Consider the following 27,318-nt stretch of genomic DNA (forward strand, 5'->3'; position numbering starts at 1 on the left):
TAAAATAAAATTCATTCAAGAATTCCTTTAATTATAAATCATGTGCATAGAAACTAACCAATAAAACAACATAAAGCAAAAGGTAGGACACTCAAGATTTCACATCCAATTCATACAGTACATTTAATATTAAGCTTGCTGGAATGTTGCATAAATTGCATAACATTTATAAACATTTATTTTCTGTCTGTCTGACTAAATCATTAGGTGCATAAGAGTTATAAAGCACAGACTTCCAGGGACAGTACTTCAAAGATAAAGATGATTTGATCTTTGCATTTTGACCCTGCATCATCATCCCAATCAGTCAAGGTATTATCTTCTGCTGCAGCCTTTGAATTTCTTTTATACAGCAGACACGTGTGCCATATTGTATATTCTCAAAGCAACAATATACTTCAGATGTGCTTTATTGTCACCTGTGGCAACCGTCTCTATCCCACAACAGAGCACCTGCGAGCAGGATTGCCCTTCCTATCTCTCCCCACCTCTCTGCGGCTCTGCTAACTGAAGGGCTGCGGTCGGACCGTGGCAGCGGGGTGAGGTGCCAGCAGGCAGTATCTGAGAGACGATCAGAAGGCAGCGGGGGATTCCACCTGTTGTTGTTCAAGCCATAAATGGCTGGCCTGCCCCACTGACTCTAGACACAAACAACCCAGTGTTCAAAACTTCAGAGTTTCGTGTGTTTATTCCACTGCCTGATATCAACTGCCTTTTGACATTTTTAATCCCAAACATCCCTGTTTTCCCCTGAATACAAAAGTTTTTACTGCCAGCTGGAGAGGGGGCAAAAATGTTCTTTTCCCTGAAATTCCTGCTATGAAATGAGCCAAATCCTAGCCTTTGTTAACACATCCTCATTATGCAACTGTTTTCTTTTGACGATAAAAAAAGTTGCACAATATACAAAAATAAATTGTATTTTTATCAATATTCCTTTTTAATTGGATGTGTGCAATTTCCCCCTTTGCTCCTTTGTTTTGGGTTCAGTTCACAACTCAAGTTGACCTCTGCTCTTGACTTTCTAGATTTCAAAACCATACTATGACAACAGACTCTTCATCCCAAGCTATCCAAAACAACACTACAATAAATGATAAGATGGATAATATGCAAGAAATCGCAATCAATCTTGGGTTTCTTATTATCTAAGGTGGAAAGATAAACATTTATTCTCAGTACATTAAAAATGACTTAAAATTGATAAAATTTACTTTTATGAGAACATTGTTCTTCTAACAATACTGACCACTGTGCCACTGTGCTGGCCTAGTGTCTTACATGTTGAAACAAAAACAAAAGCATGTGGCAAACACACAGTGTGATAATAGGAAACCAGGACCACATCATCACACAAATAGCACAAAACAGTGTGAAGGAAAACTGCACGTTTTCAGAGACCCAGCTTGATTAATGTCTTTCCAGCAATCAACTGCACCTTCACAAACCTACATTAGTAGAAACACAGATTCATTCAAAAACCGGACAGACTCTGTAGTACCATGATATAATCTGTTTACTCTTTTCTAATCTTTAATTAATATCATGTCCTTCATCTCCACAAGAAATGTTAGAAGATGGCAGACAAAAATAAAGGAAAAAATATTTTGTCACTAAATTAAGTTATTGCAATTTCAATGACTTAATAAGACATAGTTTCAGTGACAGTAAAAAAGTGGAGAGAAGCAGAAGAAAAAAGGGAATGTGGAGCAGTGTGTGATGCTTTTGGTATAGCGTTGAAAATATGTGAAAGAAAGACCTCAGGAAATGCCTGCTGTGTTTTTCTTGTCCACATCTCTTTAGTGTTTTCATAATGTTTTGACACAAATGGAAAGAAAGAAACGGAGCTGTTTGCATAACGGTGGCCCAGAAATGGGTAGGTAATTATGGCATGCTTGCACACAGCGCTGCATACAAAAATGAATGTATTCCATGTGAAGTGGTTTTAAAAGCAATTATTTCAAATAGAAAGGAATACACGTGTATAGTGATTTAAACTAAGACATGTTCTCTAGCATTGTATATTTTTATATGTCATTAATTTGATTTCTTATTATAGGACCTGACTGACATTAACAATTAACGCAGTTAACTAAATATCCACTGCCAAAGCATCATAAAAGCACTGCAGGAAGACTGAGCTTGCAAGCCGTATTTATGTATTTATGTACAAGCCATTAGATTGTGGAAATGTTATTCATGGTGTGTTCTCTGATGGCGGTACTACCACGTGTCAGGGAATTTTTTCATCCTGGATTATCACAGTACTGTGAGGCTCCTGAATTCATATATCTACTTTTAAAGCTTTTCAATTACTTGCAAATATAGATTCATATAAAAAACAACAGATCAAAACACCAGATGTGCTGGAATAGAGTGAAAAATGTATTACAATTATGTTTTCTTGGCATACAATGGCTTAAAAAACAATTGGAAATTGGAAATGTGCTCGTCTGTTTGAACTCCAACTGCCAATAAAGCTCCAGACTTGTGTTCGCCCCCACTGGCCAAGCAGCACATTTCCTTGTAATGAAGGAGATCCAAAGAAAAGCCCTGAGTTAAAACTGGTACTAGGTAACTGGGTCAGACTTAAGGATCCTGAGCCTTTGGTGTCTCTTCAGGAAGTGTCTCAAAGCAAGGCTCTTGGATGTTAGCTGCTTGATGCCTGCTGACTCCTGGATTCTTGTAGTGTAAAGCAATCGTCTCCCCCAATGTCATTACAGCTTGTTCCTTGCCCAGTACAGCTGCCACTACAACCTGCATCATCTTGGACCGTGGGCTGGTGCCTCAGGTTGGAGGAATTTGTGTGAAAGCACAACATAATCGTAGTCAAAGTTCTCATCTAAAGAGAAAGGGACCACCTCTGTCACCACCTGAGAAAGAGAGACAAGTTTTAAAAGTATAGAATTCCTTTCAAATTCACAAAATGCAGTATTAATAATAACAATGATACAGATTACAGTTGTTCAAAAGGTCTGGTAAAGTTTCCTGTAGCAAACTGTAACAGAATATAATCAGTTTTAAGGAAAGGTACAAGTGCAATGCTATACACAATAAAGCTGTGACAAAAACACAAAGCGCAAAATAGAGTAGACAAATCTCAATGAACATCTGCAACAGATTTCTACCAGCGATCAGAAGTATTCTCTGGGAAACCGATCAGTTCTCCTATATTCAGGGCTGCTCAGAATTAAATATGAAAGGAGTCAATATCTGACCAGAACATTTCTTTCAGTTTTTTTTTCTATTATGTATTTTTTTAGGATTCCCTGCACTTTCTTAAATTTAAGTTCTGATCTGGCTCATTCTAATGACCCATACATACCAAACAGTTCCTCTTGGAAGACGTCTGGTAAGGCTGGATGGTGGAGAATCCCCACCACACTGGAGGCACCAGTCTAACAGTGCCTAACACTAAACTCCACTGGCTGAAGCTGACAAACTTTCCTAAAATGATCATTTAAGGAAAGTAAAATGAAAACAGGAAAAGCTTCTGATCGAAGTAGTGTTTGTGGATCAGTGTGTGGCGCTCTTTCTTCTAACCTACAAAATAGCAATCGATATCTCAGTGTGGAATTCATATGGTAACAATAGGTGCTGTGTCCAACATACACACAGTCTAATTAAAGACCTCATGACACCCTCTGAAAGAGCACAGACACTATCCTCAGTTACGTGATTGAATTCCTATACTTTTTTTATATTATTCTAGCCTGTCAGAATTATCCTTATGTTTAATTCCTCTTTTCTCCATCTCATCTTTTGAGAGTAACAAATATCTGCTGGGGACCCCTCCCTCACTGGGAGTTCAGATCAGTCCACTCTCACTGATAAAGTACTTTGGGATCCTTTGCAGTCAAAAACATTATTTCAAGGAATTTTTATGTGTGTATATAATGCAGCATTTAAAAAAAGTATATCAGCACAAACGTCAACTGCAAACACAGACATTTCAGTATTTTCTGTTCTGTTTTTCGATGTGGTTTGTTTGACCTTTTGAATCTGCAATTCCTTTGTAAGGAGAAGATTAAGATTCTGGGTTTGTGACATAATAGGTTATAATTTGCATTGCAGGCATGTGAATTTACACACTGTATCAGATGGAGCACATGGAAAATAGGTATATTTGTAAGAAAAATATGAAACTCTCAGGAAGGAAACATGCTCAAAACTGGTTATTTGCTCAGTTATATACCCTTTAGTCACAGCTAAGCCATGAAATGCAAACCATGATGAAAGACCAGCTTGTTTTCCTTTCCCACTCTACATTGAAGTGTGTTTTTTGGAAAACACAGCCTAATACCGTCAAATAGCTTAAGCTGATAAGACATACACACACCAAAATTATATACTGTATATATAAATAACTAAACATCACATGAATGACAGTGGAAAATACAACTATATATAATGTTAGATATTATGGGTTTTCATATTTCATTTTCACACCTTACAATGTTAAAAACTAAATCGCAGCTGCTGAGACTCAATATTAATTATGTATTATTTCTATATAAAGGTCAAGGCTAGCTAATGACTATGAAACTGAAAAGAAATGTAGAATTTGGGAGAAGTTGGGTTCATTTCCTAAACCATAAAGTTATTAATCTCAAGGCTGTGTTTCCAAACATCATTTAACTTCCAATTCAGGACAAAGGTTATACCTGATTTAATGCCAGAGATGAAAACACAAGCATTGACATGAGAATCTGTAAAGTGGTAAAACGGGATGGAGGGTATTTTGTGAACCCGTTACCCTCCTGGAAGCACCCCTACCTCACACTTGGAGCTTGAGCCCTGGAGCTGCTGTTTCCCTGTCCTGCACTTCAGCTGGGTGTGGCGTAGAAACGATGGTACATAAGATGGCACCTCTTCCTCTGCTTCTCCAGGAAGTGTTCCCTGAGCTGGGGCCACGACAGAAAGCAGAGTTGAGCAAACTGACCTGATGCATTACTGGAGCAGACTGCATGAGGATCCTTCAGGGAAAATCTGGATGAGATATCTGGGGCAATAAACTGAGCATGATGGGTCAACTGACCCCCTTTCACCTGTAACCCTTTTCATGTCCTTATTAAAAACAAATTTTGCACCCAGTGGACTTAACAGGAAATTTTCTGCAGTCACCCCTTTGTTGTCAACCCTATTTCCTCAGCTGCCCTGTGAACCCAAAAGAACTGCAGCCTCCAGAAGGACCTGCTCCAACGGCAGCTGTGTGTCACCCAGGTGCTACACCTCAATAGTGTCCCCGCTTATACTGCATATAAAATACTTGGGATCATTTAGAATTTAAAATGTCCTACATAAATGCAAAGAATTATTATTGTCATTGGTAAGACACTGAGATGTCCTGCTAAAAATGTTCATAAACTAGCTGTCAGCTACTGCCTTGCAGCCACACAAAATGTAAAAATGTAAAAATAACTTACACAAAATGTGGTACTCTAGCAAGGCAACTATATTTAGTTTCATACAGTACAGTTGCTGTTTTTTTGTATTTGCTGAAACCAGTTTGGTATAACAAGTTCCTTAAAAATCAGATTTTCCAGAAAAAAATAAAACCTTCCTGCATCACACAGGAAGAATGAGAACCAACCGACTAATGCTCCGAGACACTGCAAGCACTGCACAGAGTTAGTGCCCCCTGAAGGAGTAACAGCCTCTCACTGTCATCACTGCTAACCTGCAACAGCCTGAAGTCACAGGAGCTGGTGCTTCTCCAGAAGCCACAAAGATCCCAGTCAGGTTAGTCCATCCCACTGCAAATGTTTGCTGGGACAATTGTGAGCCAATGCGTAGAATGCCCTGATCCCAGCTGGCTAGTTACATGAGACAATCTTGGACTGATAATGCCCAGGCTATTCGACACAACCCGAGCTGTACCAAGCACCGATATAATCTGCTCAAGAGCCCCAATGCTCTTATATTTTAAGTTGTCCCCAGACTGAATGACTATATCATAGATAAGAGAAACCCCTTTAATTTATCATGTGTATACTTCTGAGAGGAAAAATAACTATATTCATTCTCAACCAAACAACAAACAGAAACAGCCACATGATCAATTCTACCACTAGTGATTTTGGGTGTTGGCACAGATCTAACCATGAACCTTTGCACTTACTAAACAGTGCTCTACCAATAGAGACACTATCACTAATCTGTACGTATGCATGCATGTATGTATACAGTATATGCATACACTTTGTACACACATACAGTATGCTTCTGAGAATTTTAAATCAATTTAAAATAACCACAAAGGCATCCTTAAGATACAGTTTCAGACACTAATTATCATTATGTTTTAAGTACATTAAGCATGATCCAAATTGCTTACATTGCTCACATTTCCAGACCCTTTCATCACAGGACCTTCCATTATTAACAAAGGCCTGTACAACCCCAGGAGCAGCAAGCCAGTTTTATCATAAACCTGCTCTGCATTCATCTCTCTAGACAACCAGAATAATCATACATTCCCTGCTGAGAGAAAAAGCTCCCCCACATCACATAATAGGCTACTGTAATACCAATGACATTACCTGATCTACCACCTTATGTATCAAAAATCCTGTACAATCACTGCCATGCTGATTCTACGTAGACAGCCTTGACTCTATAACCTTTATCTGTGGAGGTAGCTAACCTTTCAAATCCATGCACTGTACAGTAAATAGAATGAGCTGCATCTCATGCATAGAGTTAGCAAATCACATAAATGAAAAAAAGAAAAAAAACTAAATAAATAACAGAGGACGTCGAATGCCAAGGAAGAAACAGATGAAATTCCCGTTTGATGTGTCACCAGGGAGATAAGGCTTAATCTCCATTGAAACTAATCAACCAGCAATAATCCCCTTCATTGGGGCTGTAATGAAATATAATCCAAAAAATGTGAACGTGGACCTTTTGATAACGCAGTAAAGCATCTGTGAAGTTAATCAGAAAAAAAAGTGTTTGTTCAAAACGACTGTCAAGAAGTGATTTCTTATTCTGACATGAGAAAAGGACTTAAAATGTAAAAGCCATTAAATATTGACAGTTCTCCCTTACAGCCTTTCATAGCCCTGTAGTCAGCCTTGGCAGTAAAAAGGATGATAATCCTAATTAAAGCAACTAATTAGTTTCTCAGTGGAAGCCATTAATTACCAGCAGGGAAATAGACAATTCTGATGCCTCCCAGGTGATGATAGTGTGGTTGAACTGGGAAGGCAGCTTGCCCCATGCTGCAGCACTAGACAGGGCTCCAACAGGAATACAGACCCACACATACCCCACAAATGCATCACATTCTGCAATGGAAATTGAACATAGAATCCCTGGCAACAGCATGGAAAGACTGCAGCTATGATGTGAACAAGCAGCTCTCCATCCCAAGTGACTCCCATGACTCCCCAGGCTGTGGTGTGGCAGAGGAGCAAAAACACAACAAAACACGGAGCTCCTGGAGACGTACCACACTTAAACATTTTCTTAAAACATCAGATGCCAAGAAAGCGATAGGTACTGTAGGTATTAAGCCAAAGGATTTTTTGGCAGCAACATATCACAAGAACACAACCATCGCTGTAAAGTTCTTTGGCAGAATTTGTAGAATTGTTTTATGCCCCAGCACAAGTTGTTTGAGGAGACATTTTGTGGCGAACACTAGAATGATGCCATTAATAATGCTGGGAGATAAGAAGACAGCAGTGTGCTCTGGGTGAGGAATTAAAACTAACCAACAAGTGTCCGAGGCATTAACAAATTGTGGATGTGGCATGATTAGTGTACTGAGTGGGGATAGCCTTAGAGATGCTACTGCAGAAGAAGGAAGGGGGAAAGTTGAGGTGGGTGAAATTTGAGCTGAGAAAGTGAATGCAGCACAGAGGGTTTGGACACAACAAAGACAAAAATAAGATTTTTGTACCAATAAACTGAAGGTGAAGGGAAAACTGACCAAAGAGGGCAGACGTACATGTAAGAGAATGTACTCCAGACCAGCTGTATTAAGTGATAAGATGTTTCATCTATCAGATGAAAGCGCACCCTCTTAAGATTCTATGGTTTAACACATATCTGACCTTCACCTAGTGCTCACCAAGTCCTATATATACAGTCCTATACTCTCCAATAGACAGATGGATGCACACTTCTTGATAATCACTAATAATGTTCATTTGTTTAGTAGCACCTGATTTTAATTGCCTTCCTGGAGAAGTAAGGGTGCACCTTGTTTTTCACACAACGCTACTGAATGTTGGCTGATTGTTTTGTTTAATAATGACAAAGTAAAATGTGTGTGTGTTATCTATCACTTGAGGTTAGCTCTATCTACTGTTAGGATTTGGGGAGGACCAGATGAAGGTCAGATGGTCAGATATGTAAAACCAGAGAATCGTAACGGGGTGTACTTTCTTTTGCATATCACTGTAAGGAAGTTGAGTGAGATTCTGCCTACATGAAATATGTTTAAACACGGTTACACTTTTTCTTATCATTTGGGAGCCTGCCAATGCTAACATCCTTAAGGACAGACAAAGGTCCCTATATGTTTTCATGTGATCCTCTCTTCCTCTTGTTTGTTTGAATTGTCACATGCATCACCAAAGTACAAGGCCAAAGCTACACTGGAGTGGGTTAAGAACTGATCAGTGTAAGTCCTTGAGTGACCTGGTCACAGTCCCGACTTGAAGTCCATTGAGTGTGGAAATACTTGAAAACCGTTGCCCACAACTGATCCCCAAGCAGCTTGAGAGAGTTTGAGCAAATCCGCCAACGGACAGCAATCACTCCAAGCCTGTGTGCAGAGCTGGTAGAAACTCACCTCGGAGACTTTCAGTGGTAAAGGTGCTTTCACCAAATATTGAGCTCACAGGTCTAAATACTTATGCAATCAGCATATTTCAGTATTTTCTTTTCATTTTTTTTAGTTACATTTACTGCAAGTTATCTTACCCTTTAAAGTCTTCAGTTTGAGCAAATTAAATGTTAAAAAATGTGTATGCATCATTTTGTAATTTAACAAAAAAGAACACCATATAAAGGCTCTGAATAATTTTGCAAGGCACTATAATCAAATTATGACAAGGTCACTATTAAACCTACAGTATAAGACTTCCCCTGAATAATGTACATCCTTTCATGACAAGCTACTGTAATTAGGTAATATGTATGTGGAAATCACAGGAGATATTTCACCTTTAAACATTTAACATACTCAAAGCAGACATGAACAGACGACAGAAACTCATTGATATCTTCCATGTGTTAATTATTAAAAAATACAATTTCTTAAAATAATACATTCACTTGTCAGAAGATATAAGTCAACTTTTTAAGCTTGATTTTATAGAGAAATAGTTATTCATCTACTCAAACAAGATTTTTAGAGAATGACTAGCTCTACAGTGTATAGGTTTAATACTGAAGTGCAATGCAGCAAATTCATAATTGTCTATGCTAATGAGGGTGAATAAGTGTAGCAATTTCCATTTGTCAGCTTATTTGAATGACAGTGAAAGTGTTGGAAAATTCTGAGTAATGACATAGACCAGACCTCAAAACATGACCTCCTCTCTTGAATTAGCAGTAGCCCTTTCAGTTAAACCTATACTATCTGGAGTCCTTAAATCATTTTATACTACTACAGTATAAATACAAGTTTTTGTTTCAATTACAAAATAAATATTTTGTCACTTTAATATTCACCGTGTGTAGCATGCTAGTCTGAGGTTTTCAGGTTCAGGGTTCGACTTCAGATTTAGGGGTGGTCTTTAATGGGGTTTGGCATGTCCTCTGCATGTCTTCCTCAGGACGAGACATTCAGGCTGCAGTCTCTACATTGTGTGTGCCCTGCGATGGCCTGATGTCCTGTCCCAACTCTAGCTCTGCCTGCTGCCCTGTACCTGCCAAGATACAGGAGGCTCTGACGCCTCGCTCCTCTCTAGAGATGAAGTGGTTACTGAAAATGCATGGAGCTCAAATAAATATCCATCACTGTGTGTGACAAAAATTTCAAGAGCCCCTAGATAGTAGGATAGTTCTCCTTAAAGCTCATGCTCAAAGCTTACTACTTTCTAAAACATGCCTGTTTCTTTAATGCTAGCTCTGTTTAAAAGCAAGGAAACTGATCTCAGCTGCAGCAAAACTTGTATAATGTATATACACTACCAGAACATCACAATGAAGACTTGCTCAGAGACACTGTACACACCCCCAATTTCGGCTTATCTTATTTTAAATGGTGTTAAAGACCATGTTTGTTACCCATTACAGCTAAAAACTTTACCAGCCATCTGTTGTACGCACAACTACTAAGGGCTAAGTGTTTAAACAAACATTTCCATGTTCCATTCTTCTACAAAATTAACTCTTAGTAAAAGAGAATGGAATAATTTTGTAATTTCAGACAGTACATTATGTAATATACGACCTGTGGAAAACGGGAATACAATGTATAAACTAGTGTACCTGTTCCTATGGTCAGGTCACTTTCTTCATCACTGCTAAGATGCACAGATTCCAGGTAGTTATCCAGCTGTGAAGAAAAATGTCAACTATAAATGCGTCTCCTATCACTACCAGACCAGTGTGGGTATTTGCACGTTTCACTTTTCAAAATGAATGATGAGTTTTTTAAAATAAAATAGTTTATATAAGACATATTTATATCATTCTTTTACACACAGTAATCATTCAATTGTTATAGACGGAGCATTAAAAGACACACCACTATGCATGTATGCTTCTAGATAAAGTTTAAGGATTCTGGAAACTGACTAAATGTTTTTTCAAGTCATTCTGATTCACTGATCATTCATGACAGACCATATACACCTGGGGAGATTATGACTTTTGCATAAGAACTAAATTACCTCATTAGAGAGAAAGTACAGGTGATGAGATCCATTAATCTGTTAAATGTAAAACCCTGGTAAAAACCAATTAAGAAAAACACAGAAAAGAACCAATATGCTCTGCCTATCAGGCAAGAAGTGCCTTCACACCATCGGCATATTGGAGCAATATCTCACATGGATTTACTAACAAAAGAGACAGGATCTCTTTTGCAGTGAATTTACGTTTTGTGCAGACCTCCCTGGTGAATGTCAGTGAGCATGACGCAGATGAGCAGAACGATATTTTAATTGTGGTGTACAAGATCAAGATCAATTTATTAGCCATATATTATTTCTTGCATTAGGGCTTTGTCTTTTCGCATACCCCAGCTTGCGCTCCATGAGACACACAGGCACACACACACAGAGAGGCTAGGGGTCAGAGCGCAGGGTCAGCCATTTATATGGTGCCCCTGGAGCAGATGGGGTTCAGGGGCCCAAAGGAGTAGGATTCCTCTGCCGGCCGCGGGATTTGAACAGGCAACCTCCCAGCCAGATCCTTAGCCACAGAGCCACCACTCCGCCCCTGAAAAAAGACCCATGGATGGCGAGGGTGGTTCCAGTGTGACAGCAATCTGACTACATGGTGTTACACAGATCAAGTCCTGGGACCTCACTACCTGCCTTTTCTGTGGGCTCATCCCAATGTGACAAAACACCAGCAGAACTCCTCATGCTGCTCATGCAGCAGCAGCTTTCTTGGAATCTGAAACTGTGAAGGGTGTGCTGTAGGTAAAATATTTTCCAGATTTTCCAGACTTGAGCCACCATTTTTGCGATGAGCTCAGACAACATATCTAGGGCTCAGAGACCAGTGAACAGGCACATACCTGCACAGACTCATTAAGAGGGATGAAACGGATTCCCACAAGATAGCATCTGTAACCTGGTGTAAACTGTGTGTTACAGATGTACAGCTTGTATTGCTTCCAACAATGACTACACATACTAGTAGCCTGTAATCTTCACTGTAGACTCCCTGTCGATAAACCCTGCTGATGACAAATGTTTATCTGCATAATGAGTTTATCTAAACCATATCTGTTCCAGAAAATACAAGTGTGTCTGCTACAGAAAAGGTTATCTTTTTCCTGATCATAACTTGGTGAATTTGTCACAGTTGTGCCTCAGAAATAAGGTACTATATATACTGTATAATACAGCATTTACTTTGTTTCTACTTTGTGACAGCTCTTAACACATTAACTGCATGATTAGTAAATTATCACTGACTAAGGCTGTCAGAAAAAGAACTGTATTGGAATGATTGGGGAGTCTAACAACTGAATGTTGCTAAACCACTGTGAAACCTCAAGTAAAGTCCACAATTCTTACACTATTTAATGCTTCATCCAAAGAACAGAATAACAAAATTAAATCATTTCAACTGAGAATACAGTCATTTTGCTTTATATCATCCATCACCCTGGCCAAACTGCCAATGTTACTGCCCTGGCAATGTATGTGAAATATAATACATTTGAGAGGTGTGAATAACACAGGTTGGAAGAAAATATGCGGGAGAGAAGACTCAAAAATCCCCAAACAAGAAAGCAGTCAACAAGAAATGTTATGTCAAATTAACACATCATTGCTCTGAATAAAGCAGCGTAACGTGAGAGCAGGATTACTGTACTAAAAGCTACCTATGCCAGTTTCCTTCTTAAAGGTACAGATAGAGGGAAGAGAATTTCCATGAGTACCTACTGCAGAGTTCTGCACAATTCTCACCTTTAGCTTTCCAGCCAGGCTCAGCTCTCCACTGTGTACACTTCCCATCCTAACGCCTGCATCCAGCACAAACTATAGGCAAAAATATTGATATTTTAAAACATATACTGTACAGTACAGCAGGTACCACAAAACAGTTGTATGTTAAGATAATGCAGTATACTGTATCACAATGCATTAACCCTTTACACCACAATATAAAACAGTCTTTTAATCTAATCTGACTATATACAGTCCATACTATCTACCTGTCTATTCATCTATACATCTATATGTTATCCATATTCTGTCTTTCTTCATGATAAGGTCCAAAAATACCTTCAAAAAGCAGAAAAGCAGAAAATCCAAATTGGGTATAAAATGAAAAACTAACTCCCAACTCAATCTGGAAAGGAACAACCAGCTCTGTCACGTACAGGACAGTAAAATACAAAAGGTCTCCTGCAGGACGTCCAGTTTTCATATCAAACCATTAGGCATGTTTCACAGGTTTCTCAATTAAAACAAAAACTCATTGATGACATACTCCATTGTCAAAATTCAACTGCTCACCAAAGACATCTTCTGCTTAAGTCTGTTCACAAGAATCTCTACAAAAGTATGAGGAGGCTTTCTAATTATTTCCCCAGTGTCTCTGCTGTGATTACACCATGTTTTACAAATGCACTGAGCAGGCACTTATAGTCTCTCTGAAACTGCTTTGAGTCATGAGCGCTAATGGATAAAAATGTTTTATGTCAAAAATATACATTCCAAGAACTTAATCTGATTCCCAGGACGAATGTATTTTTCTTAGTTTGTGACATTTCTTGAGAGATGAGCAGACAGAGCACTGCATTAATGCAGCCTTCCTGCACACAGTGCTCTTCCCAAGGGCTGCAGCTCTGCTCTGGAGAAACACCAACCCCTGATTTGGTCATTCAGCCTCACTGTGCTTCTTCCCAGTGGCAGATCAGAGCATTACCATGAAAATCAAAGGATAAAGTGTGTGAAGGGCTCTCCTTTACAGAATGGTTCATACAGTACGTGCCTGGGACACACAACTCATTCTTTGTTTCTAAACTTGATTCCCTGGGATCCTTCATGAAAAAAAAATGGTTAATTAGGTGCTGTCAAGTAAATTAACAAGCTGGGCTGAGTGGCCTCCAATTACCTGTAAGCTTATTCATCTAACCATTTTATCTTGTCTAGATAAGACTAAATATGAAGATGAAAACCTCTTAAAGAGAAATTAACGAGAAGTTCCTCACCTTATAAAAAGATCTTGATGAAAAATTCATTATTCCATATACAAATTTAAGCAAAACCCACTTCCTTAAAAAGGGGAACTTGGATCTGTGTCTTTGAAGGAGGACACCACAATGTGCCTTTAGCTCTTATGGAGGGGATGCAAATTAAAATCAAATATGCATATCCTCTCCCTTAGTTCAGATGGTTTTGTAAAGACTGTAACATGTATTTACATGTAGTGATTCAGTCATAAGTCTTTATAATGTAAATCCAAATCTTGTAAATGATGTGAATCTAATGTAAATGCAAATGAAAGCCAGTGAACCAGACACCTACTGTATGTATGCTGAATTGTTCACAATAAAGGTGTTTCTTAAGATCTCAGTCTGAGGAGGAATATATTTCTTTCATTTTTTCACTTTTGCTTTTGGCTTTGGGTTTCACACAGATGTTGAGAAAAGCATGCTGATTTCTAAATGAGCGGAAATCTATTCTTAGAAGCCTTGGAACTATAGGACAGCAATCTCTAAACAATGTCATAACATGTCTGCTGTAGGTTCCTACTGTAAGCCTTTTCTTCTTTGCTCTCCAATAACATCTATTCCTTCTGTATATTTGAATTTTGAAATGGGCCAAGCATTTAGAAATAAAAACATTAAAATCAGTGTTATAGTGCTTAATTACTCTGCACCGTAGAGTGAATCAGAGAAAGGGCATCTTAGGTTGCCTGTTGTTATTAATTATAATTCTTACTTCAGGTAAAAAGCATGGGCCTTTCCATGCACATCTTTTTTGAACAAACCACAAGACTTGCTGTACAGCAAACAGCTGAACTTTCTTTTTGTTCTCAATCTCATCCTGTGCTTGTTTATGGAAAAGTACAAAAAAATCATTCTAAGGAAACTCAGTTATAAATTGTAATAATGACAAAAAACTGAAAAGCTTTTAAGAATGCATATATAAATAAGCATAGGAAAAAACATTGCAAGAATCACATTCACCAAATAGAGCACAATGTTTTCAAATGATAAGATTGAGAGGGCAATAATGTAACAGATTGGAAAACATGCTTTACAGTAGGTCGTGAGTCTCAATGTCTCTAGTTATGTGGTCATTTAAGATTGAGGACAACATTTATTGCATAAAGCCTTGAGGGAATAAAGACAGATGATGCAATTATGAATTCAAATACCCTAGTATATTCAAAAAGGCTTTTACTTTCATTATTACTTGATGAAACTGATACATGTTTGTCTTGTCATGACAGATATCATGTATATTTTTCCAATCCTTTTTCCTCATTTGATTTTTTATACATGAAAAATTTAGCTTTTCCTGGCTTGATCATTTACTGTTCTACTTAAAAAAGGTACATTCTGGTATCTGGAATCACAATTGATAAGAAAACTACAAAATGTCTTTTATGATGTTGACACATTTCGAATTCCACCAATTGACTGTAAAAACAAATGGTGTCAAACAATGAATGGCAGAAATGTACCTAGGGCAAATCATATCTTTACAGGTAACAGGTGAGGAAGTCAGTACGTTGCAGTGTGTGTGGTTAATAAGAGAACAGAAAAAAAGCCTGTAAGTTGAGCACCCCTCCACATTTAGGCCTTTAGATTTACACAAGCAGGCTTAAAGACATTTAAAGGAAATCTATAAACAGTGAATAACCTCCTCTTTATCTTCAAGGCGCTCTGCGTGGCAAGGGGGTGTTCTTGTTCTCACGTCAGGTGTTGCCTTCTCATCCTCGTCTTCTGAGCTAACATGGGCTGCTTGATGCACCTCATCAGATACTGAAGTCAGCTCATTGCTTCCTGTGCATGTGGGACAAATTACTATAGTAGAGTGAGATGCTAAAACCCCATTGTTCAGCCTGCTCCACTTTTACTCTGACATACTCTTCTGTTTCCTGAGAACCAAAAATTCCTCCAGTAGAATCAGACTCTAATACAGCAGAAAAGGATGATGGGTGTGAGAATCTGGAGCACACAGTTTCATTTTCTTCTCTGCAGTGATTTCAAGTAACAGACTTAGAAAACAGAACTCAGAGTTATATTAGAATCCAGCGCTTAAAAATGCACTCAAAACTGTTTCATTCAATGCTTTCCCAACATTGTAAACTAAAAATTAAAATAATTTCCTGCAGAGCTAGCTATTCAGATGTGTGAATCCAAACATCTAAAATGTTGTGTGTTTTATTGTTTCTTTCCACTTCTAGGGATGGAATTACTACTTGTTCTTTTCACAAACTGACACAGCTATCCAATCTAACCTCTTCATAATACTTTCATGTTCAAAGTTGATGAGCTATTTATGTTTTGATAACATCCACATCTTAATGATGCTTTGCTACAAGATAATAGGGGTAAAAGTCACACTTCCTTTCAAAAGCATAACGCCCTGTTGCTGACCTGGTGACAGGTGGGTGAAGGAGCCCAGAAACTCCTGGTAGGTCTGTTCAGAGGAGCTGCAGAAGAGGTCCAGGGTTTCCTGAATAATCTGTTCCAGATCCATGGAGAATATCAAACTTCTGAGCACCTGGAAGACACAGAGAAACAATATCATACCAGAGCTCACACTATCTACAAAACATGCTTAGAAATGAATAAACATCATACGACATTATGATGTTTCTGCAAGAAAAATAAATAAAAGTTATCCTGATTTTATCATTATTTTATTATATCCATTATTTGATTCATTTTAATTTGAGACATTTGAGAGTAGCTTGCAGTAGTTTCTACAGTGTTGCTACAGGACACAGCATTTCCTTTCTCAAAGTGCACATTGCCAATGCCCTAGCCCATAAAGGGATATATTCAAATACTAATTACACTAATTACACTGCTCTCTTAAAAAGTAAATATCAAGGGCTATTACTGCAATGCGAGAATAGTAATATACCTGCAGATGCTCTGATTTTCTGATGAAAACAATACCACATAAAGCGCACCCTCCTTCTGCAGGAGTGTACTTCCCTTAATCAGTAAGTATAAAAATCACTAGGAGCAGACAGCTTTCTCATCTGCTTTATTAAACTATATTAATTTAAGAAAATACCACTTCTACATTTATTGAATATCCATTTATTATAAAATAGTAGTTAAAATTTAAACAGGATTTTTAACTGTTTCTAAAATGGTATAAGTGCCACTTTTCTCCTTAAGAAGGGGGAAAAAAAGAGGGAAAATGTATTTTCGTGAATGTTATGTGTATACAGTAGCCCTTACAAAAGTACTTGAAAAATTTCCCCCTTTTAATTCTCACATTTCCACAATATTGTTCCCTTCTGGACTGGTAATCATTTATTTTAATCTGTATTAACTGCATGGAAAAGACAAACATATAGTATATGCGAGACTGTTTTGGGAAAAATAAATTGTTGCTTTTTAAGTTGACAATTTTACATAGCATCTCATAAGCATTGTGTCATTTTTCTCCCTAAGTGTTCACAATAACAAAAACAGGAACTGGGCCAATCAAGAGTAAAAAAAACATCTTGGTTTCCCAGAACTGCTAAACAATCTTCCACTATTAAACTGCCCCTGAACCAGGACTTTGATCTATCAACCTGGAGGACAGATTAAACCACAGCCTATCATTCTGCGCATTACTTTTGTAGCCCAGGTTACAGGTGTGAAAGAAGACCTGCAGTTGAAAGCTGAAATAGAAAAGCAGACACTGTTTTGGGTCTTTAATGCCCCTCACATGTACAATCTTCACTTAAACCTCCCTTTACCCTAAATTTTCACTCAGACTCAGCACTGTTCATTCGTGGCACTGAAAAACAGGTGCTCGCGTGTTTGTCTTTCTTGGAGTAACGTTCAACAAGACACTTGTGGTCACACTCGTCTTACGTGGTCTCTTTCTTATTTTGTAAAAAACACAATGCTAATGAAAGCCTGACATCTGCTCCACACAGACGTTCCCTCTCAGGGGGAAATGAAGCAGCAACCAACACAGTAACAGTTAATGAAAAAATAAAATGAGCCTGAAGCAGGAAACAAAGCTATTAGTTGTTAACACTTTCCCCTTGAGCTTCAACACAGCCTGCTAGAGTACATGGCTCCTGATACAGTGCGTCTTGTCAAACAAGACCACAAATTGAATGGGTCACATTACATAACAGCATTACTGTATACAGTAGTTGCCTCAATAATATGCAGGCATTGATACCAGTTCAAAATGTTTAGGAAAACAGGAGATCAAAAACCGTGCTACAGAAGTCAATACTGAAGTCAGGTTAGCAGACCCAATCTCTCTCCTCCATGTTTCTATTTGTTTCTATGGTCTCCTAAAATATGATCACACAGCTATAATGGAGCTGCCCTGCAATAAGGCTTTAACGACATCAGTAGCAGCACCTAAAGCCTCCACCTTCACCCTCACTGGCACTAGGGATTCTAGCTGTGAAAAGCAATATCATGTAGTCTGTGTAGGCCCCCAGCACAATGCAAAATGCTTTTTTTAATTATGTTATTGGGTGTAATGGAAAAAAAGTAAACAGACCTGTTTCGAGAACCACCTCTGGAAACTTCCAAACCATTTAAAAAGGTGGCCATAGAGCCTTCTGAAGAGACCTACTGTAGGATTCTGCATGACTATTTTCTAGGATTTTTAAGGCAAATATGCCAGATATCACAGGAATGGCCTCACCTGTGACAGCCAAGTCCCTATTCCAGATAGTAACCACTGCTAACAGTTTAATTGTACTCTAGAAACATAATAATAAAAAGAAACATAAACAAAAGAGCAATCTGTTTCTTTTGCCAAGTTTACTGTGATCTATAGTCCTAAAAACAATTAAAACTGGATCACTTTTTTACATGCAGTAATTGAAATAGCCTGAGGTATAAATCGTGGCTCATGAGTAAAGATACTAAAAGATTAAAATACAATTTATGGAACTAAGCAAAAATGTCTCCTATTCTGCAAATAATTAAGACCATTGTGCAAATCCAAAGTAAATCTGAACACAGCTCTCTACAAGCAGGTGAAAATCTGCCATCCAATATAAAGATGGCCTTCCTACATTGGCAGTGCTAAAAAAGAACAAGAAAGAGATTAAAATCTCATTAACTGCTGGAGACTGTAATCATGCTCTGATCTGATATCTGCTAGCTGTCCATCAAACTGCAGAAGCAATCTCTTATTCCTTCATATTTGTTCTATTGAAAAACTGAGCTGAATGTCTTGCTATTCATTTCACCTCACTGATTTCAGCCATGAACTCTTCAGTTATTGCAAAATGTCACATTTTCCAATCAATGTTTAGGTGAAATTCAAAAGTTTTTTTTCTGTTGGCTGGAGCTAAATTTGCAGGCAAATGAAACTTCAACTTGACCCGAGAGCTTTAACTTAATGGCTTCTGTCCTACTACAGGCCCTCCAATCCTACTCCTTCCTGCGCCCCTGTCCATTTCATGTCAGCAAGTTCTCCCCAGCAGCTGCTGACTGACTGCTTGTGATGAAGGATCACTGTGTCTGCAGCCACCGCAATGAGCTGCAGATCTCGCAAAACCTAAGGAAGGTGTCAAGGGCAACCCTCCCCCAAACACAGGTGCCCTTCACACAGTACACGCTTTGCTAACACAACTTATATTGTACATCACTGCATTTACATTCACAGATCTGTTCAGAATACAGAAACGGCATCCTTAACAGTGTGGGACAGGCTACTGCAGCAGGACTGTAAAGAGTGCGTTGAAAATTAAGATGATAGGCTTTCAGAACTAGGTTAATGCCTCATTTTTATAGCATGCAACAATCTGGAGTGAAACGAGCTCAAACGGGGATTAGAATGAATATTTTGTGGGAAGAGAGAATTTACCAGAAGAGAAAACTCCCACCTATTATAAATTGTAAAAAATGCATTATACCCTTAAATTACAAAAACAGTGAATTCAAAGTTCCCACTCATAATTAAAAAAGGATTTTTAAGAGTATTGAGATTAATGAAAAAAGACCAACACTGCAGTGTTGATACAGTATATTCAATATTCATGAGCAACAAGATCATGCACTAATTGTACAGAAACTGCAGAAAAGTGATGCATTTTATATTACTTGAACTTGACAGTGCAGATTTACTCAAAATAAAGTAACAAGCTTGAAATATCTAGCATGCGAGTTACCTTGCACCACATCTTCCAAATCTCAAAACTTGAAAGTTAATCCAGCTACTATGCAATAGGACTCTTATCCATTTTCCGTGGTGTTAAATTATGTGAATTTTTTCATTGTTTTTAGAAGCATAGATTACAGTAAACTTGGCAAAACATACTGCTTTTCTTATTTATGTCCCTTTTTATTTTAGAACAGTACATACATGTATAAACCATTAGCAGTGGTTACTATGTAGAAGAGGGACTTGAGCGTCGCTGATGAGGCCATTTCTGTGATATTTGGTAATGCACCTTAAACAGAACTGAGCTACAGAATGACAGATTAAATAGATTATTAGAACCACACTACAGTACTACCAACCAATACCACTTACTGTATGATCTCAAACTAAATAGTGGCATTGATGTTAGCAAACAGGTGTAGAGAAACAAATAAACAAGGGAAACAAACAATTACGTAATTTAGAGCAATCTGATAACATAGACTATGTTAGACTATATGTTAGACATAGACTGTTCCATACTGTCGGCAATAATCTTTAAAAGAGCAAATTATAATCTGCACCATTTCATATACTGGAAGATTTGCCCAAAATATATTTTCCTCACCACTGAAATTCTACAGTCTTTAGTGAAAACCATGTCCAAGGAGCAAAACATCTGACAGAAACATGCATCAAGTGCATTATGTCAAGAACCCGATGGCCTCTGCGTTGCAGTTGATTGTGTGAAAGCTGTGAGCAAGAGAAAAAAGCCAACTACCTGGAGACAGCTAAACACCAGGAAGAGATTACACTGCCAAGTTGTTATTTCATTTAAATAGGGCAGATCAAATGTCATCACAAAGAGCACCAATTGTTCTGTCTCAATAATCAATAGAAAAAACTAATAAAAAGGTGCAAAATAATCAAGCCACTAATGTTACTAAGAGACTGAAATTCTTATATTTTTATCCCCAAAAAGGTACTGTATTCATGATGAGTGAAGGAAAGAAAAAGGAAGATGAAATCCAGCACAGTTCTCAGACTTTTTTATTATTCCAAGGAGGAGCCAGAGCAGCTATAGGGAAATCTGTCTTAGTTATGAAGTGTCAATTTAAGCTGTGAAGTCTCAACAGTTCCCCGGGGGCAATTTTCATCAGATATGGATTAATGAGATGGCAGCCAACAAATACTTGTACATAAATACACATTAAGTAAGAGGCCCACTGAGAACATGTATGTGAAGAAAATCAGAACTGTTACCGTCTAATACATTCCTGATCAATAATGTCATAACCTACAATATGTACTGTTTACTGTACATGTAATACTTTCCTTGAAGCTCTGAGCAAAGTTGAGAGCTAGCGGTGACCAGAGAAGGAAAGTTAGTACTATTACAATTACAAAAACATTTGCAATTTACTTGTAATATTACTTGGTTCTGGCACAGAAACAGCAATAAGAGAAGTGGGATCTGCTACAGAACAACAATCCCGTTGTCCCTCTTCACAGGAATTGTTTTTAGAATAAAGCAAATGCTAAACTGCACATGCATTCTACATTTGGATGATTTCTGGAACTTTACAACATTGGCTAAATCTGCATAAAAGTATTAGTACTATAATTCTGAGTTCTTCAGTGTCCATTTCAGGAGCTAATTCATTACATCTGAAGGACTATAATCTCAATCAAAGTTATTTAAACCCATACAATGTAATTTACACCCCTAAGCCTAAAAGGATCTAGATATACTGTAGTGAACATTAATTATAAAAAAATATATAAATTATACAAGTCTTGTTGGAATATAAATAACATGCTCAATAGTGAAGATCAAAAGACGAGCAGGCAGAAGAGAAACATACCTAATTGTACTAAAGAATATGGGCTCTGTACAGTATAACCCAGCAGCAGTAAATTAACAAGTTTTCAAAAGCTTTGTTGTCCTACAATATTTTTGTTAACACTGTAAAAATATAGTTGTAACATGAAAATGTATACTGTATATACAGTATGTCACAATCAACTTTTTAAAAACTATTCAGAACCCACCTTCAAACTAGATAAAAACAAAGTAGCAATGGGGAGTCTTTTCAATATACTGTAAATAGCCTTCTGTCAATTTCTAATGGAAAAGGTATTATTTCATTGAGCTGCAGTCCAGTACCCAAGTAAACGCAGTGTTGCTCACTAAGACAATGGAAGGGAGGTCTTTTGGTTGTATTCACGATCCTTAAGGAGGCCACGGGCTCTTGCAGTGACTTGGTTTTCTATGCAAGCTGTCTCGGAGCGAGCACTCTAGATGGCTTGCATTACGTCTGCAGATCCCCTGCGCTGCGCTCCAGGCTGAGAGAAAGACTGTGTGCTCTCTGCACATGCTAGCAACACATCTGCTTCACAAGTCACAGCCAGCTGCCCCCGAGCCCTCATCTGCACACCCCATCTCAGCCTGGCGGTGTCTCTGCCTCTGTTGCCTCTCCAGCTCTGCAAGGTGAAAATCACACACACAGGCGTTTCACAGGATCATCCCAAGAGCCCTAGCGGAGACGCTCTCCCAACTTCCCTAAGGTAAGAGGAGGATTCCCCTCGCTTAACAGGGAAAAACGGGGCCTCTTTCCCTAAATGTTCAGAAGAAGAAAGTTTAGCAAAGTGTACAAACTCTGCAGTGAATTCAAGAGGAATCACCCACTGCTTTATTAAAGGTGACTTACAGCTACTAAACTGTAAAATAATAACAGTGCAAACGGGATAAATAAAGGATTGTTAATACAATATTATCAGGTAACACAACAGCCAAACCGAAATGCCATGACTGTACGTTTTATGAATTTTGATAGTTGTAGACCACAGCAAGTACTTTACAACCAAAGGAATCTCCAAAGATCATGCGAAAGAGTGGATCATTGTGGTCAACGGAAAGCAAACGGAAACTGACAAAGTAACAGTAAAATATAAGATAAATTACCGAGCGTATTTACTGGGGTAAATTTCCAATGGGAATTTCTTGGGATGTTTTCACTCTTGAAATTAAATAGCAATTGTATCGTTATTATTACAATGAATAATTGTAATTTATCATTCTCATCATTGTAATAACGATGTGAAGAGAAAAAGATTCATCTTAAAATAAAGGGCAATGACAGGTGCTGTAACAGAAAACCGGTGAAAGAATGGTACTGTAAAACGCAGGGGACACGTCCATAGACAGTACATGGACAGTGTACGAAAAAGTTAATTAAAGCTTTTACTGTAAATGAATCTTTTCACATCCCGTAGAACTAATGCTCAAAACACAACAATAATATAATAAATATAGAATAATAACGTTCTAGGCTAGTAAATGAAAATTAAATACCGGTACGTCCAACTAATATTGAGAGGTCTATTATACCCATGCAATCATTCAGATTGCGTATTTGCATGGGGAGTTACGGAAAACATTGCACATACTGTACGATAGCTATCATCAATTATATTACCCTGGATGTTCTTGTTATAAGATTTAAAAAGAACTTTAACACGTGAAAAAAAGAAACAACATGAAAAATAAAACTTACGTTACTTCCTAGTTCCCAAAACCTTCTCCAAGCAACGGTTTGGAGCAATGTAACATGGGAAATGTAGTTTCCTCTGGCACTTCCTGTGTCTCCGCACAAAATAGACTATGAAGTCCGTGATCTGAGAATGGCACCAAAAATTACAGTAAGGTGTCTAGATAAAATACAGTAAATAGGTTTACATGATGCTGTAAAAAAGAACACAATCTGTGGATTCCTAAATTTCGGAAGCGCATTGCTGCCACCAAGGAAAAAAAATCATCACCCTTATCTCGTAATTATGATTTAGTACTTCACACGTACTTTACGAACTCGTGCGATAGCACAATTGTTGTATAATACCTTTATTAAGTAGGTAGCTATGTCTGCATGCGTAGGCTGCAAAGGAACACGTTAAAGGTTTATTCCATGCTGAAAAGAAAAGAAACACAACGTTTCGGCTGTGTCCTGTAAGACACCAGTAAGAGTCCATAATGAATTTCCAAACTCTGGAGAGTTATCTGTGTGGTCTTTGCTGATATTATGTATTTGTGAGGACTAGGAGCTCAGATGGTGTCAGCATGATAAGTATTCAAAGAGACCTAAGGTATGCATGAAAAATCCTTAAGTTCTCTACAAAAAGTATTATTTATTTTTTCATAATGCAGTTATGAATCCCTCATGACTGATGTAACCTGCTCCAAAAAAAAACTTTAAAACAGTAAAATTATTTTTTCTTCTCCAGATCATTCACGGATAGTTGAGAAATGTGTTAAAGGGCTGGGACTCTGGCTGTTAGTGGAAAAAGAGGAGTCTGGTTCCTGTATGTTCCTTAGGAAAGGGAAAGGGGCTCACTGTTTTCAGGGTTAGCTGGGTTATTTCACCTTTCTTTGTGGGTAGATTCTTACACTGTCTCTGAGGAATAAATACAGCACCTCCCTTGTAAATTAATGATTTAATTGTGAGTTATAAAGTAAGTGGTGGAAGTCAGGATTAAAAACAGAAAAACTCAAAATTAGACTGTCCTTGAAATGCTTATTCATATGCAGGAAGCTGAAGGACGGAAACGTCCCGGAGGTGAAATGAAACTAATGCTCAGTTTTCAATGCATAATGATTATATTTACAGCACAATGCAAGCCAATAGGAGATTCAAAGCATGGCAGAGCCAGATATGGATTAGTAATAACCTAACTTAACTGCAATTTTAAACAAATCTGCATTTATGATTTCTTTTAAAATGAAGCAATGACCTGAAATTTTAGATAAGTGTCAGACTTCAATTTTCTGCAGACAAAGAGTTCTGAAATAGCCTCCCATTCAAAAGTAATGGAGCCAACACAGAGAGCAGATTGAGCCATCAGTCTCGCTTTGCTTTGACAGAGAATTTATCAGACAGAGATTCACTGAGATGTGGAAGGCATGAGCTTTTTAGAGTACAACATATTTAAACACAGCAAATGGTAGAACTGTCATTTTTGTAGATACCTAAATGGCTCCAATAGTTTCAGCTTATGTTCTATAATGTCATTTTATAGGGAAAAAATGAAAAGGTTATAAAAAAATAATTTTCCTCAGTCAAATTTCCTGAAATGCTTTTTTAAACTAAATCATATATATATATATATATCTACATAGTTACAAGGAAAGGTTGAGTCCACAAGGAAAAGCTGAAAGAAAGGAAGAATTTGATGTTTCACTGTTGAGTCTTTTTCAAGCGTGGACATCTTCACACCTGAACCTTCTTCACCTTTAAACCTGTGCTGTGCTATTCCTTTCTATGCTTCTGTGTGGAATTAGTTTCTGCTATACTGTACGTTTTTGTGTCTCACACAGGTCCTAAAGCACAGCAAAATACAATGTCCCTGCATTTGGTGTCAGCTGTGAACTGCTCCAGCCTGATCCACCCTGGCTTCTCTCTGATGAATTTCGATGGAGATGTGTTCTTGTTTGGCCAGAAAGGTTGGCCCAAGCGATCTTGCCCCACAGGAGTCTTTAATGTCCGCCTCAAGAAGGGAGAACTCAAATTGAGGTCAGTTTTGTTCTCCAATGACTCCTGCTACTTGCCACCTTTGCGCTGCCCTGCTATCACCCACTCAGGACCTGAGGATCTAGAGTCCAGTGACACTAAGAAGTTCCTTATTCATGGGGGCAGGACTCCCAACAATGAGCTCTCCGGTTGCCTCTACATCATGTCCCTGGACAGCAGAGGATGCAACAAAAAGGTGACCCTAAAGTGTGTGGAGAAAGAGCTTGCCGGAGACATTCCTGAAGCCCGGTATGGTCACACAATGAGCATGGTCTACAGCCGTGGAAAACAAGCATGTCTGCTTTTCGGTGGCAGGTCGTATATGCCCCCGGGGCAGAGGACCACTGAAAACTGGAACAGTGTGGTTGACTGTCTTCCAAAAGTGTTTCTCATAGACCTAGACTTTGGTTGCTGTTCTTCTTATACCTTCCCGGAGCTGACAGATGGCCAGTCCTTTCATGTTTCTCTCTCCCGAAAGGACTCTGTCTACGTTCTGGGTGGCCACACCTTGGCCAACAACACCCGCCCTGCCAGGCTCTTCTGCTTCCGTGTGGAGCTCTTGCTGGGCAGCCCCATTGTCACTTGTGAAGTCCTGAACACTGGAATCTCTGTGTCCAGTGCTATTGTGACAAGGGTGGGCTCGAGCCATGAATACATCATTATGGGCGGCTACAAGTCTGAATCTGAGAAACGCCTGGAGTGCAACACAGTGCTTCTGGAGGACAGCGGGATCCACATAACAAGCAGAGAGCCGCCGGAGTGGAGTGGAGAAATCTGCCACAGCAAGACCTGGTTTGGAGGAAACATGGGTGAAGGGCTGGTACTTATTGGAGTCCCTGCAGATGGAAGGCACAATGTTCCAGAAGTCCACTACTTTTACACGGTCAACTTCCGCCAGGAAGAGGAACCGGGACAGAACTGCAGCCAAGAATCCACCGACCAAGAACTGGAGGACTCCGCCCCACTGGAAGACTCGGAAGAGTTCTACTTCAACCGCGACCCCAGCGAGCTGGAGGACAGTAACGATGAAGACACCTACAATGAAGAGGATGAGGACGATGAATCTCAGACCGGTTACTGGATCAAGTGTTGCCTTGACTGTCAAGTGGACATCAACACTTGGGTACCATTCTACTCCACCGAGCTCAACAAGCCAGCCATGATATTCTGCTCCCGGGGAGAGGGTGGACACTGGGTCCACGCCCAGTGCATGGATCTTTCAGAGACCCTTCTGGTCCGTCTCTCCCAGGAAAACACTAAGTACTTCTGCGTGGACCACATGGACGTGGTGCAGGGCCTTCGGACCCCTCCGCAGAAGATCCCACCCTTGAAGCGCACGCCCATGAAGACACAACACAGAAAGGCACCTATAAAGCTTAAGATGAGCCCTGCAAAGAAGACTTTTCTCAGGAGGCTATTTGAATAATATCTACTGTCTAATTCAGACAAACCTTTCTTGACCAAAAGGAATATGTGGAAAACAGAACATCCAATTTGTTTCCTCTATTATCTTTTCTAAGATTATTTTAATTGAGTGCATTGTAGTTCTTGAAACTGTTGTTTTGTATTTTTCCATGTAGCACACTGGCAGCTTAAATAAAAAGAAAAACTTTTGAGCTAGAATTATGTATTTTATTTTTTCATGTAAACGTTTGCTAGCAAAATGAAAAAAACATGACTTTGTCACATTATTATTTTATTATCTTTTGAACTCTCAACCAGAAACTAGTGACCTCAGTTGATTTCTCATAAAGCACTTAGCTTCTTAAACTAAAGCTATACATTTATAAGTCATGCAT

At 38.6% G+C, this 27,318-nt stretch overlaps 2 protein-coding genes and 1 long non-coding RNA gene across 3 annotated transcripts; 1 reads left to right on the forward strand and 2 right to left on the reverse strand.

The window, feature by feature from the left end:
- iftap (intraflagellar transport associated protein) lies at positions 1-23,580 on the reverse strand. Its single transcript, XM_069181716.1, has 7 exons — positions 23,513-23,580; positions 16,262-16,388; positions 15,522-15,664; positions 12,612-12,683; positions 10,453-10,519; positions 4,777-4,904; positions 1-2,873 (listed from the first exon to the last, which is right to left on the reverse strand). Exons 2-7 carry the CDS (start codon positions 16,362-16,364, stop codon positions 2,763-2,765), a joined length of 624 nt encoding a protein of 207 aa, XP_069037817.1. The 5' UTR covers positions 16,365-16,388; positions 23,513-23,580; the 3' UTR covers positions 1-2,762.
- LOC138224428 (uncharacterized) lies at positions 20,989-23,201 on the reverse strand. Its single transcript, XR_011182927.1, has 2 exons — positions 22,921-23,201; positions 20,989-22,439 (listed from the first exon to the last, which is right to left on the reverse strand). It is a non-coding gene; the product is annotated as an uncharacterized lncRNA (long non-coding RNA).
- On the forward strand, positions 22,434-27,094 carry rag2 (recombination activating gene 2). The gene is made up of 2 exons (XM_006642444.3): positions 22,434-22,523; positions 25,327-27,094. The coding sequence occupies exon 2, from the start codon at positions 25,350-25,352 to the stop codon at positions 26,943-26,945; it is 1,596 nt and encodes a 531-aa protein (XP_006642507.2). The 5' UTR covers positions 22,434-22,523; positions 25,327-25,349; the 3' UTR covers positions 26,946-27,094.
- The last annotated feature ends 224 nt before the right edge of the window (positions 27,095-27,318 follow it).

The sequence above is a fragment of the Lepisosteus oculatus genome, chromosome 21 (genome assembly GCF_040954835.1).
Source record: "Lepisosteus oculatus isolate fLepOcu1 chromosome 21, fLepOcu1.hap2, whole genome shotgun sequence".
Taxonomy (NCBI): Eukaryota; Metazoa; Chordata; class Actinopteri; order Semionotiformes; family Lepisosteidae; genus Lepisosteus; species Lepisosteus oculatus.

Bases quoted from the DNA above. Each gene is read 5' to 3' on its own strand.
- iftap (XM_069181716.1), bottom strand. From the start codon at position 16,364: ATGGATCTGGAACAGATTATTCAGGAAACCCTGGACCTCTTCTGCAGC. The intron at 10,520-12,611 runs GTGAGAATTGTG...TTTTCTTCACAG, and splicing joins GCCTGGCTGGAAAGCTAAAG to CTGGATAACTACCTGGAATC. The intron at 2,874-4,776 runs GTAGGGGTGCTT...TCTCTTTCTCAG, and splicing joins GCTCAAGCTCCAAGTGTGAG to GTGGTGACAGAGGTGGTCCC.
- rag2 (XM_006642444.3), top strand. From the start codon at position 25,350: ATGTCCCTGCATTTGGTGTCAGCTGTGAACTGCTCCAGCCTGATCCAC.